Here is a 22190-nt window from a genome sequence, read left to right on the forward strand (position 1 = left end):
ACGATTTATGAGGTTAAATTTTGAATTAACTATTCACTTTAATTGGTTTAAATATTACAGTGACGGACAGAACAGTTATTGGTTTTTACCACGCTATTATTATGTTAATTTTAGTTTTGTATTTTTCTATAAATACCACAATACCGATGTAATATAATTTTATTACATTTAATAAGGTAAATAATTATTAAATATGTTAATGATAGAAGATTGCCTGAGTAGGTACTACCATTACACCTATTTCTAGCGGGAAGCAGTTCTTGCATATCGGTGGAAGATCTATGCTGGTTGATTTACATGGGATCTGGATCTGGACTACATAGCCCCTCTTATTTTGCGAAAACAATAAAGTGTATTATACATATATTATGTCCTTATATACTTATATACTATTATACTGGGTATGTGTGTATGCGCCTAAAACAACCGAGTAAACATTTCCAGTAAAAACTGTTACTTCCCAACTTCGTGCGTTCACACACACACATTTTAGTACAATATTTTCCATAACTCTCGTGAACCGACAGATGTTTTATTTATCCCTCTCGTATTTTCGTCTTTATTGCGAGTTTTAAACGTTACGTAATACTTCCATCTTTTCTCGACTTTGGATAGTTAAAAATACCCGTGCAAATATGTATGTGGAGTTCTTGTTTATGGCATCTCTCTCATTAGAGCATTCTCTGCTGTTAAATTATTTTTTGATTTTGAAATGAAATATACTTAAGAGATAATTTAAAAGCGGGATGTTCTTAGCTCCGTTTGACGAAGAATATCCTTAAGGTATATGGTCAATTTCGATTTTAGTTTGATAAATTCTTCGTCTACGAGTTAACTTTTCTGAAACTATCATATAAAGAAATACCATATCTCATACTCTCACTTGCTTTTAAGGTTTCAATCTTTATTTAATTAGTAGTTAATGAGATAATTAACTTTCTTTATTAGTAATTTGCATAAGTTAAGCAGAAATTGTTCCTGTTAGTTAGTTAAAAAATGATAAAAGCATCAGTAGTATACATATCGATATTGTCGAAAATTCGCTATAGGTACAATACATAAAGAATACATTCAAGCTACCACGTGACCTCAACCTAGGAAGTGAATGGTCGCCTACTCTTCTGTTACTGGTTTATTGATGGTAGATTATCACACGGATATTCATGGCTCACAGCCTCGCCCAATCGCGACCGCGCCTACCAAACAATAACATATTATCATGCGTAAGCACTTCCGACGCCGCCCACAGCACATGGTGTAGTAAACATACAAAAAATATATCGCTGACAACTACCAAGGCGGTAAGCGGAGTTAACTGTGTACTAAATTATATAGTCTAAGATCATATATTAATTTGTTATATATAATTTTTTAATTCATTATAAGTCAATTTTATCTACATTGTGCCACAATTACGATACACTACACATTAAATGTAAGTTTTAGTTGAATCATTCTTCTGTGTTTGTCTATGGATGGATGGTTGCAATTAAGACTTCTGAGGTAGTAAGTAGCGCAATATGAAATTTGTTCAAAAATTTAAAAGTGAAGCGCTAAGTTAGATACGTTACGTAAGTTACGTAACGTATCTAACTTATCTTAATATGATTTTCTTGGTTATATAAGAGTAGCAAACGAGGATGCAGTCAATCTGGTAGTTAGTGTCCACTCGAGGCCATAGACATCTTTAATCGATCCCAGATAGGTTCAAAGTCGTTTTTGAGGTTCGCCAAAGATGCATGGCAATCATTGAAGACTAATCTTTTCCGTAGCAAATCATTCATATAAAAACACAGCACCGCATGACTTTGCTGTTCTAAAGCAGATATAGCTGTAGCGGTAGCGCCTTCAGTGTGGAACTAGCAATTAATAAAGAAAACATTTATTCACAGAGAATCCAACGTCGTGCGGCGCAGAGGGCGGGTCGGAAGGGCCGGAGGGGCGCGCGTCGTGGCGCGTGACGCTGGACCACGACCTGGTGGAGACGCTCAGCGCGATATACCCGGAGTGGTTCAAGCCGCAGCACCGCCCGCGCAGCCGGGCCGCCTCGCCGGCGTCGCTCGCGTCGCCGCGCACGCCGGCCACGCCGCCTGACGACGACACCTTCAGGTATACATACACCAAAGATACTATCTAGGCTACTAACGATAGTTAAGACAGGTTGGCTCTTATCACATTTTGAAATTTGATATCTAACTAATAAGACGATTAATTAGTTTCTTAATTCAAAGTAGATTTACTTGTAAATAAATATGGTTCTAGAGGTAGAGCCCTGTAAAACGTAAACGGAAAGACAGTGGAGTTTTAGTAGTAATAGGGTTCTGTTTTTACCCTTTGGGCACAGCACCTCAAAAATTGTCCTTAAGATAATATACCTGCTTTTGACAACCATGGTAGGTACGATACGAGGTTACGACGGGATTTTTTCCAAAAAGAGGGCATTACAAGAGGAGTGATGTTCTTGAGATTAATCCCTAAAATACCTTGGTTTATGGACTTGTTTTTATAAACATAGTTAGATAGTTTTTAAGCTTTATTTAAATATGTATACAGTATGTAGGGTCTACATCAAAACATTAAAGGCCGACGTCCATCGATGTCAACGATCGACAGAAAAGTAAGATCAATCGTGAATTTATCGACTACTCTTATTTCATCCAATTATTCGTCTCGATTACACTAAAAACCCGCTGTCATAGGCACACAAACAATTTTTGATTAAAATCTATTTGGTTATATGCCAAAAGTCTATTTCCTTTTAATGTATGATGTGCACATTGTTATACGTACGTATATTATGAACTAAACAGTAGTTGTTTAACAGGAAAAAATACGTTTCAAACAGTGTTGAATGACAATTGATTGATGTAATGCGAACGATACTTTACTGTGAAAGCATGAGTCAAAGAAAATTGTTTTCACTATTGACAAGATAGCCAGCCTGTATAGTCATTCATCAAAATATGTGGAATATCTTGGACAATCCAATAATCGTCTTTAATTCATCATAAATCCATTACTGTACCAATGCCTCCCCATAATAAGCAGAATTTAGACTGATCAATTGTGGATTGATCGGCGTATTATGGTAAAGGGATACGTAATTGTAAAATAAAATGCACTTACCCTTATATTGGCGCTACATGAGAAATCTCCTGACGCTTAGCGTGGAAGCGAGAATCGAATGTTCAAACAACCGGGCTATCATTGTTTTTCTTCTTCTAAAACAGTTACTGAAGGTAATAATTGTGAGCACTAACTTCTTTCGGAACCTCCCGATTTTATTTTTTTAATAAATGAATATCAAGAAATCCTATTGATGGATTGGAAACATATCCATAGCTTAGCTACCTCGTACGTTCCTGCGAAGAGCCCAAGTTTTAAGAATAACAGATGTAAGGATTGATTACTCATTCAAGTTACTATATCATCCATCCATCAGCCTATGGGAGTCCACTACTGGACAAGGCCTCCCCTAATCTGCGACACTCTGTCCGGTTTTGAACCGTCTGAATGCAGCGGTTACCCGCCGTCCGCTACAGGTCAGCAGTCCACCTGGTCGGGGGGCGTCTTGTTCTCCTTTTGCATTTATTAAATGTAGTGTGTATGTGTGTGTTGTAGTACAATGTGATATGTGTTATATCAGTTCGGGTGCGGAGGAGATGGCCGGTCGTCAGGCGAGCGGCAGCGGCTGCAGCGAGCCGCCGAGCTCGCCGCCGCGCGACTCCCCGCCCAAGGTGGTCGTCGACGAGAGCCCGCTACAACCGGCCATGGGCAAGCATAAGGAATGTAAGTGGTATAACATTCGTATTTTTGGATTTTCGTAGATGGTAACTGTAAACAATACGTTACAGTTTAACTGAGGTGGCGTCACTGTCAAGACATACCTATATATTTTTGCACTTAATGTATGAGAACTACTCGTATAATTGCTATAACAAAGCAATAGGATTGGAGGTGGTAGAACCCTTTAAGTTAAGATTCTTGCCGCATGCCCTATTAACAGTGACAATTGCTGTTGTGTTCTGGCATGAAGGGTGTGGTAAGGTAGAGACATTTATCTACGTCGTTCCAACTTAGCCCTCAGAGTGAGCAAAGCATCTGTGACCGATCTCAGGACTCCAATTCTATCTGACATGACGTAACATGATGTACACGGTGTGTCGATCTTGATATCACGGTTAAACTATGTAGAGTTCTACCAGCGTCGATAGAATAGCCAACCGGTAAAATAAGGACTGACGTATTTGACGCAAATGTTCTCGTAACATCGTTTAGCAGTTTTAAAGCTAGTTTAGAGCATCGAAAACTATTTCTCTGTGTATTACAACGCTCGGCGTGGGCTTTCTGTGACGCTCCCATCAGAATGCACACTGAAGTTCGCACTTCCGGCCATTCTGCCATTCTCCGGCGTCTGCACACATCGCCAATAAATAACCACCTTCGTTGTCATCGCTACTGACTAACATAATAAATTTGCATTTAAAACAATATAAAATATTACGACACATTGTTTATCGTGTCGTCGGCATTAAAAAGAGTTTCGGAATATATTTGTTTTGTCTATAAATATTGTTAAAATTTTGTGTTTTAATTAACGGTTGCATCGGTGTTTCTTAATTATCCAGCGATAAAATGTAATGTTATATAAACAAATACTTTATCGCGGTATTGAGTTCTGTCTTGGCTCATGTATGTAATAAATGGTTAATAAATGAGTATTGACTATATTAAATCTTATTTTCATAACTGAATGTAAAGTTACTCCAGATTAAAAAAAATACGTTAAATGAAGCCGGGTAGGTTGTATGATACAAATATATATAATAATAATATTTTTTCCTATAGTTTATCAATAAACAATGCCAGCTTTTCACAAAACTTAAACAAAAACTCCAATTGGAAAGTAAATCATAATTAATTCAAAACAACTGTTGAGCGAAATTAATGCGAAGCTAAGACGACGCCCAGTAACCCACAATATTCGGCCTAGTGGTAGTGAATGTTTCGTCTGTAATACGGTCGCGGCATAACACTAGTTTCCTTGTGCAGTGTTTATTTATGTTGGCGGTGCGCCAGAGTTGTCCGCCCGTCGCTCGTTGCGCCCCGCGTGTCTACGCGAGCGGGAATATAGCACTCTGATCGCCTACGCTCATCTTCGTCTCTCCGATCCGCCCGATTCTATCGATGCTTATGTTATCCGAAACACCGATCGACGTATCGATCACGTCGTCGACCATACTCCGGCCGTTACGTCGACACTCGTCACGCGCCGTCATAGCGCCAGACTTGTCAAATGGACATCACATTGGGTAGTTGAGGATAATAAATTATAATAAATATTGCTGCAAGCATGTATTATAATAATCTGTTTCATTTGAATGTGTCCTTTATAATATATTTTTACTTTTACAGCGTTAAAAGTGAAGTTGATGATGCGGCGGCCATTCAACCAGCTGGTGGAACAAGGAATCATGCCTCGTAAGTGTACCTACCGTTTTACTCTCAGCCCGCCTAGTGATCGTCGCAAATGGTGCGTGCGTGGGCGAAAGAATTTTATTTACAACCCGAACACTGGGGATAGATAATGAGAATTTCTAACTTGCCAATAGAAAAGTAAATTTTTCACATTAGTAGACTATACCCGATAATAAAGTCTGCCACACTCACAGTAATAATTTTTAATGATTAAGATCAATTCGTATTACAGCTCGCAAGACGCCACCAGCTTATTTTGAACAATGCAAACAACTGGAAAGAGCGAAAACTGGGGATTTGCTGAAAGCTAAAATACAACGACGACCAGACCGGCAAGAACTCGAACGAAGACATATTTTAGAACAGGTTAATATGCTGTGCGTCATTAGATTATCATTAGTGTCGATAAATGCAAGACCTTTATTTATTAAAGCTTTTTTATATTTTTAGGAGAGTCATGTTGATCCCAGTTTGGCGGAAAAACAACGAATGTTAAAGAAGGCGAGGTTGGCAGATCAGCTCAACGATCAACTGTCGCACCGACCTGGTCCCTTGGAACTGATTAAAAAGAACATACTGCACACAGAGGAAAACATTGAAGAGGCCGTAAAGAGTGGCATACTAGCATTTAAAGCAACAAGTGAAGGTGCCTCAGGTCGTCCGCAACATCCATCTTCATACTGCGGACCTTCGGAAGAAGTTTCTCCTTCTCCATCGCCACCTTCGACACTTTCGCCATGCAGTGCTGCCACCTCGCCACAACGTCCCGCCCCAGGGAAAAAAATACCTAGGAAATGTAAGCCAAAGCCGAAGGCACGGTTTAAATTTCACGAATATAAGGGTCCCCCGAATGCACAAAAATCTTCCTCGCCGCCTGGCTCCGTGGAGACACCCTATGAACTGCTTTTACATCAACAGCAATTACTTCTTCAGCTCATCCTACCCACATCGCCCGCTCCGTCATCTGTTGCGTCGGACTCCTCAGACGTATACGCGGCACCACCGCCACCACCCTTGCCTCCGAGTTCTACCACATCCTCCCTGTCATCATCGGCTCGCTTTGAAGATATGAAGGTGTCGGATCTGCGAGCTGAATGTAAACGTCGCAACCTTCGGGTTTCCGGGCCTAAGCCGCAGCTCATCGACCGTTTACGTCCATTTCGCGCCGAGATACAAGAGGACGCTCCGCGGTCACCCGTGTCGGTGGCATCACCCGAATTAAAAATCGAACTGGAGCCTCCGGAGGACATAGTACAGTCGCAGCGAAGACAAATAGAGGAGTTGGAAAGAAAACTAGAAGCTTCGCGCCAGCAGCTGGAAACGGTACGACGGGAGGCTGCCGGCGCTGCCGCGAGCGATCAGAGCCGGAGACTGTTGCAAGCGCATCTCTGCTTCAATCAGTTACGTGCCCAACTCGATGCTCTGCAACAATCCCATGTTCCAGCTCCGTCAGCACCACGTTACGTGATCGCCGCTCCGGATACCGCGCCCGACCGATTGGTGCGTCTATTTACCGTTACATCACCAAATGCGACAGGCGACGTAACTGCAGATGTTACGCCAGCGAAAACTGGGAACCCCGCATATATTCTTAACGGCGTAAAAGTGGTGCCGATTGCAATTTTACCAACTGCGCATTATGAACCCGAGCGGGCTCCCTCGGCTCCTCCCCCGCCCCCGCCGCCACCTCCGCCAATGCCACCGGTTGTTACTTCTTTGCATGATACCAATGAAGATAGTCAAATTATGGATGACGTTCTTCAAATCCTGGTCGAGAACGGAGAGCTTCCACCATCGGCTGTCGGGGACGTGAGCTTAAGTAGATCGCTCGACGGCGGCTACCTCACCGCTGGATCGAGTGAGTTCTCTCCTACTGATGTTCTGACCGACGACGTGCTAGGTGACAATCATGTTCGGGATTCTCTTGCCGCCGACGAGCTGCAGAGGGAACTTAATGATATTCAAAATGAAATAATAAGTCATGCAGACTTGCATGCAGTGAATGACTCGAGTCGATGTGATCCTACGGTATCTGACATTGATACCGATCTAAGCGTCGACTTACTGTCGAGTAACGGCTTCCACACAAACTTCGGTAGCTCGGATTCGACGTGTAATAATCAAGATGACTTCTTCGGTCGTCTGTTGGCCGGCGATGGCGACGAGAGGACGCATACAGACATGGACATCGTGGAAGAAATCCCAGAGCGGATGAGCATGACGCCGCTCACCAACGGCGACATTCTAGACCAGAGTCGAACGGCTTTCGAGGACATGGAGGATCTGTCGCTGCCGTCGTTCCAGAACGAGGACGCGCGGCACGACACGTTCGAGTACCACCCGTGCGAGATCGACTTCAAGGAGTTCGGTATCGACCTCGACTGCAACATGAACGTGGATAGCGATGGGTATGAGTACATGGATACGGAGCGTACGCCGAATCTGTTCGGGCGGGGTCACGTGCCGCAGTGCGACCCGCTGCTGGGCGGAGTGCTGGCGCGGCCGGCGCCGCGGCCCGCCCGCAAGCACTACTCCTGGGACAAGATCGAGTTCGATGCCACTTGACCCCGCCTCGGCACGCATGTCGCTCTCTAACGATGCTTCCACTATGATCTCTTTATCCCCGTAGCCGTTTCGACTGACCGATCTGGCTGTATGTATTCGTTTATTTGTTAAATTTTACCGGTAAATTTTAGTAATTCCGACTCGAAGCGGTCTAGTGTTTCGGCGAAAATGTTATATACGAGTGTATGGTACCTTTTTACCGTAAAATAATGAAGCGCTACCGAGTAGTGGTTCGAGTAACGTGCGCTAGTCTTATGTTCAGTGTGTCGTTCTTCTGGGATAATGACTTATTTAGTTGATTCTAAAAGTAAGGTCGTGAAACACAAAGTGTTAACAATTTGTGAAGGACTGGATAAATTTGTAAGTGTATGGTACTTAATACTTGATACGAAATGTTTGTATCGCTAGATATTAGTTAACTTATTTATGTTTGTTTTATTAGAGTGTGATGCGTTCGCACAGTCACGTGCGCAGTAACATACTTGGCTCACATAATATAATAAATCCATTTTATTTACTGAGGCATATCTACTTATGTATATAATGAAAGTATAATATAATACTCAACATAGTTGTGGATTTCTGCATTCCGCCCGATGACTAAAACTTAGGGAAAAATTATCATAAGAATAGTTGTTTTTGTGGAGACATGAGCAAAAATATCGACACCGAGTCATGCGCGCCGTTTTATTGCCAATATGGACACTATTGTATGTTTGAATCTTATTCAAGTGTGACCCTTAAAATCGGCTCAGTCTGTCTCAGTTGCATGAATAGCTATTTCCCAGATCAAATATGACATTCCAGTCTTGTTGAAGTGCAAAATGTGGCACAAGAGCAAACTTGTATCTCTCTCGTGTTAATACATATTATAAATGATATCTCGAATACTTTCCTTGTTTGAATGGCACATAAACCATAAACATATAACTTTAATAAGAGGTAGAGAGAGATCAAGATGCAATTTCACAAGCCATCGTCATGGGTGGGACCAGCACGGGAACAATATTAGGTATGAAGTCATTTAGTTAAAGTAGGGAGCCAACTCCTAGCAATCAAACAATTGTGCAAACACTCATTATAAATATAACCACTTGGTAAATTGTACCTATATTATCTTCCATTTATTGTATTGTAAGCCTGCAAATCTTTGTGAATTTTGATATTGTTGTAGTGTAAATTATCGTAATATATACGAAATGTTTCCGTATTAAATTATATAGCTAATAATGATTTGTTGGCTGCAGCTAACATCTAAAACTACTTAAAATATTGTAGGAACAAAACATTCTTAAGAAAATATCATTCCAGTGTATTGACTAAAGTTAGGGTAGGTCACCACTATTTATAATATATATTATTTAAAACTTGGGGTGCTTGCATAGTTGTTTGTGCGCATTATTTATAGTTATTTATTACCCTCGAGTACCTACTGGTTTTTGTTCGGATTTATCCTTTAGTGTCGTGTGTTTTGCTAACGTCCTTGTACTTAGTGTATTGTGGTTTGCTTTAACATTAAATTGTTTCAGATACCGTAGAATCCATAAATCAGAAGAAATATTGCCATTTTTTTGCATTTATATTTAATTTAATTTTTGGATGCCTGACAGGACAACGAATGTGGCTTCACTGCCTCGAATGTGCCAATGTTTTGATATTCGCATAACACAAATATTAGGGAGGTATTTCTATATGTATTTTAATTTTTTTGTATATTATGATAAGAGTTCAATTATCTATGTCAGTGGTCTGAATGTGTATATGTTGGTGGGAATATGTGGTCGTACTTTAAAAATTGGATGCTTTTAAAGTACATTCACATAAGGTTTGGTGCTATAATTTTATTACTTAATATCCAAATTATATAGACACATATATATTGTAGCATCACACACTATATTCTTATATTATTACGTAATAATTGTAAAATATTGATCAAATACGAAAGCCGTACAAAGTAAGGTGTTAGTGTAAGCCCCTGAGCTTAATTAATAAATGGTTTTGAAAATCATGGTAAATCCTGATTTCAATCTATCAACTGCCCTTGCCAGGGGATTTAATTCCTTTAAGTTTTCATAAATATAATACATAATTGAAACCTACTAAATAGTAAAAATCTATGATTTTGCATTAGGCACCATTTACCCCTTGAAACAGTTTAGGGCTAATATTGAATAAATGCTAAATTTTTGTTCGCTTCACTAAACTTAAGTATTATTCCATTATCTAAGTAAATGTAACAATACTCTTAGTTTTATTTAAATAAATTTTCTAATTGCTCATCCAAATTATGTACCTATCCAATTTAGCCAAATATAAGTTAATGTGTGGGAGACATAAACAGTACGAATTACTGCGCCGGTGGCCGCGCACTGTTGGCCCGCGGCAGATAACAGCTTTGTATACTACCTTTCTCTTTTTTGAGAATTAGCTTAAATATAGATAACAGGTATCAAGTGAGATTAATGTTTTGGTAAAAATGTACTACTATCTGCATATTTGTTATTATTGTTGTAATTATTGTAGGAGAGTTTTTAATATTTGTTTTCTAAATAGTTTATATTCCGAAGTGATATACTTACTGTGCTGAATTTGGATTATTTTTAGCCGTACATTAAAATTAGTGTTATCGATAGATTAACTGGCTTCGTTATATTGCTTGTTTTATTATAACTGCACCTATTAATCGAATGTATGTGTACTCACGTATTTAAATAATGTTAAACGATCACTTAGAAAATAGATAACAATTAACGGCAGAGCCAAGTATACATTATGTGTATTAATATTACCTTTGTGATAATTGCAGAAGTCGGATAATATGTAGTGTATTTGGATAGTTTTTTACCTTGCCGTATAATGAAGCCTTGTAAATATTTTCCAAGCTTTTATTAGCTTAAGAAAAGATTGTTGAATAAAAAATGTTTTGACACAATATTTGGGTTTAATTTAAACACGCCATGGGTCAGCTGTTGACTCCTGGCCTGACACATCGATGCCCGATTCTCGGATCAGCTCATACAATGAGTGCTTCTTATCTAAAAGTATTTAAAATTCTAGACGAAATACAAGCTCAGTGTTAAAAATCATATTACTATCTTTTTAATAATAACGTACATGTATTCTAAATTAATTATATACTATTAAATTGCTAGAACAGTATTTATTTTTTTGAAATCGTGTATGGAGGATTGTTTAAAAAATAACTTTGTCGAGTGTATGTTCGATACATACTATATGTTTGAAGCACTTTAATCAGTCATATTGCGATCGGAAATTAATTTTAAGTGGCGTCGGGATGTTTCTAATGTAGTTTAAATGGGACTGGGATTCCAATAAACATAGCTTTCTGTCGTGGTTTATCTTAAAATATACATGAAATAAACGGTTCAATCTACGATAGACTGTTTGATCTCTACGCACTCTAGTCCGGCAATATCTTTACCGATCAGCACTAAAGCTGTCCCCAGAAATGGAACTTTAGGCTTCGAGGATACATAGTATGATAAATATTTATACGCGTAACACGTACGTGTACGAGCGCTACTAGCGATTATAATGTTGCTAGGTTGTAAGAACTCGCTATGAAGAGATTTTCCAACGATTGTATTGTTTTATTAAAAAATAACATATTATTACAAATTTTATTGAGAATTAAAATATGTTTCAGTTTTAAGATCGTAAATATATTAAATTTCCGTAATAACTAAAAGTTCTATCTGAGGAAATTGATAAATCGTTTATGAGGCTGATAACAAATAGCATACTTTACGTACAGAAAGTATGTCTAAAACAGGATTTCTTGTTATTTAGTCAATAAAATATTATTTAATAATATTTCCAATTAGTTCCCAATAAGGTAGTTTTTACAAGATAGCAATATTAACGTTACTAGTGGAGTAGTGGCCAGTGTTGCCAACTCAGTGGATTTTCCACTAAATCTGGTGGTTTAAACCTTCGTTTCAGCGGATAAATATTGGCTTTAGTGGCTAGTGGATTTCTTTAGTGACTTTGACTGCTTCAGTAAGTGGTAAGGTACAATATTCACCCACTAGAATGATAATCATTCTAGTGGGTGAATATTGTATGTTAATACATATATACCGTATTTAGAGAAACTAAACTAAAACAAGGGTATATTTATCTGTTGTGCAGTCAACACAACAGAACCAACGTGGTTATTGTCGGGGATTCCCCCGATATTTTGCCAATTTTTTTCATCATTTTAATAATGAACTTTATAGGTATAGTTACTAGGTCGAATTTGATTTGTTTCAAAGGTTTTCTAGTATTCCACTGGTTTGTTTTTGTTTATTCCAGTTTTCCAGTTTGCTCGAATATATCGGACGCACTGTACAGTTAGGGTTGATTTTTCATATTTGCATATTATCCTTTAGAAACTAATATTCCAAAACCACAGTATACACAAAAAAATCCGTGATAGTTGGTTACATGACGCAGAATGAAAAGACTGGTTACAAGTTGTGGAAAGCACTGTTGGTCCAGTAGCTAAGTGCAAGTTGTGTGGTACTATTTTTATTTTTTTTGGTTACAAAATAAATTATTCCCTATTTACAATATTGTTGTCTTATTTCCAACGAAAAATCATTTATTTGTACCTACTATAGAAGAGTGTGGGAGTCCTTAGGTAGTATGTTTTTGCCTTGATATGCATATTCGTGAGTGTATATATGGGGGGGGGGGGGTCCCAGGACGCCTGAGAAAAAATCGTACTTTAAAACCATTGAAATATTATATAATGTACCTTGCTCTTTTACTTTAGTGGTTTTCTAGTGGTTTACGCCACCACATTTGGTGGGTTCAAAAAAATAAAGTTGGCAACACTGGTAGTGGCGCCTCCGCCACACGCACGGACATGTTTGTCGGATATATCTCGAATCTCGAATTTCCTATATATATTCTGTGTTATGGTTTAATAATATTTGTAGTCTGTAGAAGTGCAGAAATGAATACAGATATACAAAACAACAAAATAATTAAATAAACGTCACAAAATTTTATTACAAAAAATATGGAAATAAGTTTTTATTAACTGCTGAACGTGATCCCAGTATAAATTTGTTGACTATTGTTCACTTGTGCAACTGGTGGATGTAAAATACTTGTTGGTGCATTATAAGCCGAAGAATATACTTATTGAAACCGGTACAAATATAGTAAAAGTAATGATATTGGCTGAAACTTTGTTGTTTGCTCTGTCCCTGATCGATACCGGTGCTATATTATTTCTTTTAATATACTACATAATAATCTTATCGGACCTCGAATGCGACTATTTAAACGCTCAAGAGTGTTGTGACAAACTGAATTACTGGTTGTTGCCTAAATACATAGCGCATTCGTTTTTAAGCTTCTTGTTTCTGTTACACGGGCAAGTAGCACTCTTTGTTTTGAACTTGCCAATGTTTATATGGTTAAGTTTCGAATATTTTACTGTACCTCAAGGGAACCTTGGCGCCTTTGACCCGGCGGAGATACATAATCGGGGGCAGTTGAAAAAGCACTTACGCGACATTGTAATTTACTTGGTATATTACATGGTATTCTTCTTTATTTACCTCTACTCCTTCATCGTTGCTCTCTTGAAAGGGGAGCTCCTACCTCGTGGATCAGACGATCCAATTATTGTGACGGAAATTTAAGTGATCCATGATGGAGGAGAGAGCCCGAGAGGTCTTGAATTTTGTAGACAGTGACGAAGATATGGGCTCAGAGGATGATAGTTCAAGTGTTGATTCAGATTATGCAGTAAAATGCGTGAAGATAGAGCTGGATGAGCACATTGCAGCGTTCAAGGATAAACGGGAACTTATAAGGGATACGGAAGCTATTCCTTGCAATAGCAACCTTGTGGAAGATGTAACAACAAACTATATTATAGCGAAGCAGATTATTAGTAACTTGGCATGGCAGGAAAAAATGCTATGTGCACATGTGTGTAGTACATGGCAGTCTGCTGTGCAGGCACTGCAAAAAGAACAAATGAGCCCAGAGGACTTTGTTATAAATATCCCAGCCGCCTCCGCTAAGGGTGGCAAAACTTTTGTCCAGTCTGGTACATTTTATACTGAACCCTTAGTTGTAATGACATTTGCAAATACAACAGGATTGTGTGCAACCAGTAAATGTGAGTACATCGTACCTTGCCCTTGCAAGGAGCCATGTGAGAAGATTCATTGTTGTGAGTTGAGTTTTTATTTTTATTTTCTAGAAGTATCAAATGAGTATGTAATCCACCTGAAAGTATGTGGCCACAGCCACTCAAGTGTATTGACACTTATTATTGAATAAACCCAATATAGGGTTATAGTATTACTTGATTTTTTTGATATCATCTATCATAAAAATAAAATCTTCCCAATAAGTCTGTAAGTTTGCACTCAACATGATCTTACATAAAAGTGTAAAAGCTAAATGCTGATATTCCTGCTTGATCCACTTGTGAACAAAGAACAATGCTGTGTAACATCTCACAGGGTGCATTCTATCTAAAATTGGTCACAGATGTGTTTGCTACTGTTGAGGCATGAGTTTGATCACTTTGTATAAGTGAATGACTTTACCATATTCAGGCCAGAGCACAGCAGCACTCAACCCCGTTGTAATAAAGCACCTAACCAAAATTGATTCTACATCATTTATGTTTTGTTACACTTATTTTATGGCAATCAATTAATCTTTTAACAACTGACAGTATAATTCTATGCATAATGTTTTTGTTTTGCAGTATTGGACCTAGTGAATCATAAGGCCAACACGCCAAAGAATCGAATGCTAGTTATAAAATCGAGCTACATCTCATATGTTCCACTGCCCCATTCAATAACTTACCAACATACGGTAATGCATCTGAAGAGTAAACCCTTTTTGGGAGGACTCTTCATACCAATGATACCGGGAGTGGAGTTCCACACTATCCATGTAGGAACCACTACTAAAGAGGGCTTTAATGGTGTGGTACAAAAGATTTCTGAGACTAGAATCTTTAAGGGAATATTGGTCTATATCACTGAGAAATTTCTACTGGAAACGGTTGAGGATATTGTGTTTTTGAACTACTTCAAGGAGCTGTAAGTTATATTTTATTATTACGACTGTTGCTCTTGAGCATATTTTTTTTATAAGAACTCTCAGGCATGCAGGTTTCCTAATGAAGTGCAATAATGATGCCAAATCCTTGCCTAGTGGCACTTTATGGCCCCATATATCATGTGTACAAATTGGTATATTACAAATGGGAATTTCGAAAGTCATTTGTGGTTTGACTCCAAAGGCATCACCGCCACACTTATTTTCGCCTAGCAAGTTATAACTACTGTGTTCTGGGTCGAATGGAATTAATGAAGTCATGTCTGTTGTGGCAATTGTCACTCACCATTCACTCACCACCGGTTTTGAAGGGTGTGGTAAGGGAGACAGATTTTCCGAGGCATTCCAGCTTAGTCCTCAGGGGTAGCGGCGCATCTGTGGCCGACCTCAGGTAGGAATATCTAATCCTATCTTGGATTGATTACAGATGTCCATGAGCAGCATTACCCACTTACCATCAGGTGGACTGCATGCTCGTCTGCTACTCCTATATTATAAAAAAAAAAAAAGGGTGATGACTATATGTATATGAGGAGACTGTTGGATATATTATAACATCCTGAGTTATTTAAGTAACATTGAATTTTTCTGAATATAATTTGTATTTCTATAATTTTCAGCCAGCCTGATATACCGTATGCTCTTGGAGGCTGTATTATAGAGGAAACATTTTTAGATGAGTCAAACATAGACCTTATAATTCATAATAACAATGACAGCACGGAATTTATAAGCGATAATGTACTATCCATTGGAGTATTTACGGTTCCAAAAATATCCGAAAATAAAGAAAATAACTTTGATATGTTTTCATTGATCTTGGAATCAAGTGATTGGTCTAAACCTAAGATACAACAGTCTATCAATGAGGTAAGAGATTAATTATTGCACTACTTTAAACATCTTTACACCTTTGCATTTACCTGTAATTCAACAGTTGTGATAAGCATTACATTGGTGTGTGCGAGGAAAATCAAGCATTACAACACGCTTACGAACAACGAATAGTGTGAACAACGAATACATGTAGTAATGATACTATTTACAAAATCTCAGTAGTGAATGAGAGTGTCCATGGTATAATGAGCTGAGTTCTTTGTTACATTTTAAATCCTACTGTATGGAAACATAATGCTTAAAATCATATCTTGGATTGTTACATTGGAACAAATAGAACAACATAGAAAAAAGGAAATACTTATAGAGCTTCAAAAAATTAATCTTTTTCATTGAATTTTTTTCAGTTTTCAAAGCAAGTGCCAAAGTTTGAGCACAGTGTTGCCATCAAACTGTCGTGTGTGGGGCGGGACCAGAAACATAAGCTGGAACAAGACTTATTTCGGGCAGCCTTCCCACATACGAGAATAGTTGGGTGCTATGGCAATGGTGAATTAGGCCTAAACCACCCTCCTAAACCCACACCCCTATCTATCCCCAATGCTGCTAAAAGACACAGACATGATCCTGGACCTCAATATGGGATAATGTATTCCTACTCCACTGTATTTGTTTATATTGGTTGGGGTAAAATATTATCAAACCCTACAAAGCCAAGTTCAAGCCAATAATTTTACAAATCTCACTTCATAAGCCGTTCATTGCACACATCGATTCACTCCACTGTTCACATAAAAATGGTACATTTTTGAAGATAACTTTTTGTCTACTCACTTTCGTTTTATCTCGGGGTATGGTAGTGCCTCCGCCAAGTCAAAAATACAATATAAATGCGCTATATACTTTTAGATGAAAGCTATATCCATAGTTTTGCATTTTACAATATTTAGGTATTTGATTTATATTTTAAGGAAATTTTAATTTGCATTTTATTTGACTGCATGTGGCCACGTTTTGTTTTCTGAAGTTACTGGATTTGTGCAATGAAGGGCTAAATTATTATTACTCTCTGAAATGTAATAGTTTATACACTAATTATATAAGTGATATCATGACACTTAAATTTAGTTATTACGAATTGTCCATCAAGTAATAAAACATATTTTTTTGTCACCCATTTAAAGTATTTCATATATTTTTAAGCTTCATTGAAAGAGGCTAGACTACTATAAATGTTGTGTTATCATTCAAATATTAAATACAAGTGTTAAAGAACTATACATATATTTATTATATTAGTGAAAATAGACATATAAATGAATAGGCTGTTTGCAATTGATGTGGATTTTGTTACCTCCCATCAATAATTACTAGTAGTTTAAATATATTTCTAAATACGTAAGAGCACAGTTTGATCATCAATCCATTACTATTCCGCTGCTGGGCACTGGTTTGAGCAAGTTAAATTTAAATAATATTTAATATGAAAATGGGTATTTTAGTTTAGTTTGTATCACAAATGCATGACTTTCATATTGTAGTTTTACATTAAAACGTGTAAATTGATCAACAGTTTTTAAATATAAGTATAATGGATAATAGAAGTAAGAAATAAAGAAAGTTACATTGATTTTAGTATCATTAGCTATGTGGATTTCTGAAGTCCTACAAACTTGAGGATACACGTCCTTTCTGGTACTACTTATGACGTAAAAGTTCACAAATGCACATAAAATTAAAAGTTTAATTTTGTTTCGCTCGTGACTTGTGTATAAAACAAGCATTATCCTAAGTATACCATTATATTATTAAGTTATATCGTATTTCGTACTTTGTATATGATACTAATTAATTATATTGTGAAACAGTTCTGGATTTTTATTTATATACACGATTATAACGTACTAAGTTTATAGTGGTGTATAGTCCGCGTAAAACTGTTAGTCCGCTCTGAATGAAATAGAAATGAATCTCCTCGCCATAGCAAATTGTATGATCACTTCTTTGTATGACTCGCAACAACTTCAGAGCGGACTAGCAGTTTGTCGCGGAGTATACTAAGGCCATTTAAAATATTATCATCAACAACAACCTTTTATTGCATATCCCAGTGCTAGGCACGGATCTCCTCTAAGGTCCCATAGCCTACGGCGCTGGGCAAGTGATAAATTTGGGAGCATGGCATTAAAATTAGATAACAGTAGCGACAAAATCTATGGATGAAATTAGAATCTTAAGTGTGTTCTATAAAACTATAAACAATGTTGCATTTTTAGGGAATAATAGGAATAATTTAGATAAACAAGTTTACTTCTTAGTTTCATATAAAGATAATTCAATCCCACGTGGAGGTAATTTTAAAGATGTTTTCGATCAAAAACTTGGATGAGATACTTAATATGGTATCTATTTAGTATTACATTCTTATTTGCTTTAGGCTATATTTACGTTTCGTTAATGAGAAAATAATAAGCAACATGTATCCAGGATAGACTCGACGTAGCCATTATTAGAGAACAAGAAAATATACCGTAAATGTATGTAAAAAGTTTAATGTGCAATATTACATCTACCTAGTACTTATTAAGTTATTTTCAGGCCAGTTAGACAGTGTTACTGGATATTTATTTGAATGTTACAGGATGTTACATTTTTTATAATATTAGAGTAGCAGACCAGTATGCAGTCCACCTGATGGTACGTGGCTACCTACTGCCGCCCATGGACATCTGTAATCAACACCAGATAGGATTAATAGTTATTCATACCTGACGTCGTCCATAGAATATGCGTCGCTACCCCTGAGGACTAAGCTGGAACGCATGATAAAAGTATTGTCACACCCTGTCACACCCTGCAAACCAGAACGCAGCAGCGTTCAAAACTGCTGTTATTAGGCAGAAATTGGTGTAGCGGTGGTGCCGCCGGAGTCGAACCACAAACAGTTCTAACACTTTAAATAAATAATAGTTAAAAAAAACTAAAAAAATACGCTTTTATAAAAAATTCGACCAAAAAATGAAAAATAAATAATAGTTCAAAAAAACTAAAAAAATACACTTTTTATAGAAAATCCAACTAAAAAATAGAAAATATTTTTTTAAATTTGAATTAAGAATAGTGTAAATAAGATAAAAATATTTTTTATTGTAAAAAAAGCGTGGGGTGCATGGTGTCAATAGTTATAAATATTTTATTGATAAATATTGAGCAGAAGGATTATCATTTTGATAATATCTTAAAAAGCACCCCCACTTTAAACTTGTTTATTTTACACTGAATTATAAAACAAACAAACTCTACTTGGTAGTAAGTGGTCACTGCAGGCCCATAGACATCAGTAACCGAGGCCGTCGCCAGCCGATCATCCAGGGCAGCTGGTGTGTGAAACAATGTTTAAAATTAGGCGGGATTAGTATGTAGCTTAAGTCTGGGTTTCCACATGTTTACAACTAGAAAACAGTTGTAAGGAAAGTTAAAGATGTATAGCTGTCGTGAAAATTTAAGGTAAAAGTTCGTTAATCTTTGTAAGCCATTAACTGTAGGTTATAGCTAGTATTATAAGCACTGTTATCATTATTTGTTTAAGACAGGCCTACTAAATATTTTTTTACCGTGATATTAACTTTTCGCCTGCCTAGAGTTGTCAAATATCGGAGAAATGGGACGTTTTGCAAAAACTGAGAGGTTTGGAATCTGATGCACAGTTTACCTGAACTCATGTGTAAATTTCTTTAAAACGAAACCGGCGCAAACAACGGTGTATGAAATGAAACAATACGGCGCATGTGTCGATCGGTGCACGAACATTTGTTTTTATGTACTTATCGATGCGAACATTTGCGTGTGCGGTATGTGCCCTATAGGTATCTATAATTGAAGTGTCTGTCTGTAATTTCAAAATAACTGTATTTATGGGTACGTATATGATTATTTTTCGAAGATGCCTAGTGGCGTGAACTTTGGTCAATCACATCAAGGGTCCGGGGTTGAAATCCCAGGCTGATTCCGTTTCTGATTTTTCGAAGTTATGAGATCTAAATCGATTTTGAGTGGATTTTCTTTTTAGGATAACTTTACAGGCTATATATATTTATTTCACATCTTTATCTTTAAAACATTTAGGTTGCTACATAAATTTGAAAATTATTTATAGGATTGCACGCAACCGAAACTGCGGGTTGAAAGTCGTATGATATAATGTAACAAGCGATATTATTTCGTGTCATACAAAATAAATCGGCAAGCCTTTAGTACCAAGTTAATATTAAGTTAGTTTATGAAGTTATATTTCTTTTAGAGCGTGTGGCGTGACGTGGGCTCATGTGTCATATAGGTTACATGTGTCATATATTTGTATTTTTGACTAGCGACATCTAGATTTAAAGTTAAATTCCGGTAAGTCGGTCGGGTAATTTAAGTAGCGATTAATTCTAGTTCTAAGCTCAACTCAAGAAGACAATGAATAATAAATTAATAAATTTTTCGTGACTTCACTTAAATTAATCTCTATCACAAAGAGTTCTAGAAAATCATCAATTGTCAAGGAATTTAATAATCGTGAATATTCATCTTCTATAGGAAATCTGTAATTGAAGGCATAATTTAAAACATGTACCTATCTAATTTTATCATAATAATTTATATGTATAACCTAGATATAAGATTGATGGATATAATCAATTTATAATTATTTTATGACAATAGTGTATTTGTGAAATTAAACTATATATTTACATAAGTATGTTAAAAAAATCTACCATAGGTAATTGTTAGTAGATAAGCTTTGCAACAGTAGGTATAATAGTTTTTAAAAGAAGCCCATAGGTGCGATGTTCAAGTGAGTGTGTTCATCACTCTCACGTGACATTTGGTCAAGTAGATTGTGAAAAACATATTTGTATGAAGAAGCATTATCTTCATCCCCTAACGTCTGCAGTCAGTCCGCAGTCGACGGACGCGTTCGACCACGGCACACAGTACCCGCTAGTGATCGGACGGAAGGCCGCGCGCGCACTCGCTCCGTGCGATTTCGCCGAGTAGAAAGCCCGCAAACGTGAAGTTTACACGCTAGGATATAAAATAAACTCATTTATGTTACGGTGAGCTGGAAAATGCGGTTTTCGTTGCTAAAAATCTTAATTTTTTCCCGAATAGCTAGGATATATTTTTTACGTGAAATAATCGTACAATATTATAAAAATACATACGAGTATATTTAAATTGTTACGTTGGTGAAATTTCTGCGTTTTTTTATAATAGTAAGGGATACCTAATACATTATTATTATTTTAAAAATAAATAAATAACTAATCTAAAAGTTTAGTAAATTATATAAAATTCTGCAGAGTAAGTGAAAATTTTACTTTTTTCTTGCACATAAATTATTCTACCAAAAATGTTACGTTTCTTTAATAAAAAAAAAACTCAAGTAAGGGCTGATTTTTATGAAATTGTTTTATATTTAAATTTAATAACAATATTAATCTGAAAATAACAAACAACGCCTATTATAAAATAAAATAAGATATCATTTACTGATTGGCTTCAAAACTTTTAATTATAGTTATCATTTATTAAATTAATAATAATTATATAATTACGAAGTATTTTTTGTTTGATTTTTAAAATAAATTTCATTTCGAAATACCTTAATAAGTAATTAATTATGAATATAAAGTTTTTTCATTTGCAGTTTACATTTACATGCACGAAATCAGTGTTAAACTAATTACCAATGAAAACGGAAACTTTTATAATTAAAATTATCAAAACAAATAAGATTATATTTATAATTAATATTATAATAATTTATTTTAAAATAACTTTGACCAAAAGACTTTATGAATTAGGAAATAATATTAGGAATTAGGAAAGGTACAAAATACAATGTGACGAATAATAGTAGGTATGCTTTTTCGCTCGACTACATTTTTTTTTTGGTTGAGTGAATAAAAGAAAAGTACCTATTTATTAGTGTCCATGTACAGTATTGGATAAATATAATTTCCGCATTAATAATTTGATTGTGTTCATGATGTTTAGCTTATCTACATGTAAGTACATAGGTATGTATGAAATTGACTTTGGTCATGAAGTCTCGTCATGATCATTGTCATGAATAAAGCGAAGGTACAAACATTATGTAGCTTGGATTATAAAATATTTTTCAATGGTTTTGCATAGAGATTAAGAAGCTT

The 22190-nt window shown here is 36.5% G+C and overlaps 4 protein-coding genes across 9 annotated transcripts in view; all 4 read left to right on the forward strand.

Moving 5' to 3' along the window:
- Mrtf (Myocardin-related transcription factor) overlaps positions 1-10978 on the forward strand; it is a 42505-nt gene extending 31527 nt beyond the window's left edge. For all 3 annotated transcript variants that reach the window (XM_073091483.1, XM_073091484.1, XM_073091482.1), the window contains 5 exons: positions 1893-2109; positions 3647-3789; positions 5416-5481; positions 5711-5844; positions 5929-10978. In XM_073091483.1, the coding sequence (XP_072947584.1) occupies positions 1893-2109; positions 3647-3789; positions 5416-5481; positions 5711-5844; positions 5929-8043 (2675 nt within the window). In that variant the 3' untranslated portion in view covers positions 8044-10978. The remainder of the gene's footprint in view (positions 1-1892; positions 2110-3646; positions 3790-5415; positions 5482-5710; positions 5845-5928) is intronic.
- A 2029-nt stretch (positions 10979-13007) lies between these two features.
- On the forward strand, positions 13008-13706 carry cnir (cornichon-like protein). Its single transcript, XM_073091486.1, has one exon. It carries the CDS (start codon positions 13230-13232, stop codon positions 13704-13706), a length of 477 nt encoding a protein of 158 aa, XP_072947587.1. The 5' UTR covers positions 13008-13229.
- A 7-nt stretch (positions 13707-13713) lies between these two features.
- LOC140756084 (uncharacterized) lies at positions 13714-17859 on the forward strand. The gene is made up of 4 exons (XM_073091485.1): positions 13714-14245; positions 14792-15134; positions 15774-16023; positions 16398-17859. Exons 1-4 carry the CDS (start codon positions 13714-13716, stop codon positions 16719-16721), a joined length of 1449 nt encoding a protein of 482 aa, XP_072947586.1. The 3' UTR covers positions 16722-17859.
- A 3081-nt stretch (positions 17860-20940) lies between these two features.
- Positions 20941-22190, forward strand: part of pip (heparan sulfate 2-O-sulfotransferase pipe) — a 140179-nt gene continuing 138929 nt past the window's right edge. For all 4 annotated transcript variants that reach the window (XM_073091644.1, XM_073091643.1, XM_073091645.1 and 1 more), the window contains exon 1: positions 20941-21092. The gene's annotated coding sequence lies outside the window, so the exon portion shown is untranslated. The remainder of the gene's footprint in view (positions 21093-22190) is intronic.

Source organism: Epargyreus clarus, unplaced genomic scaffold (assembly GCF_041222505.1).
Source record: "Epargyreus clarus isolate Ecla_fem2 unplaced genomic scaffold, WU_Ecla_fem_2.2 ptg000034l, whole genome shotgun sequence".
NCBI classification, from domain to species: Eukaryota; Metazoa; Arthropoda; class Insecta; order Lepidoptera; family Hesperiidae; genus Epargyreus; species Epargyreus clarus.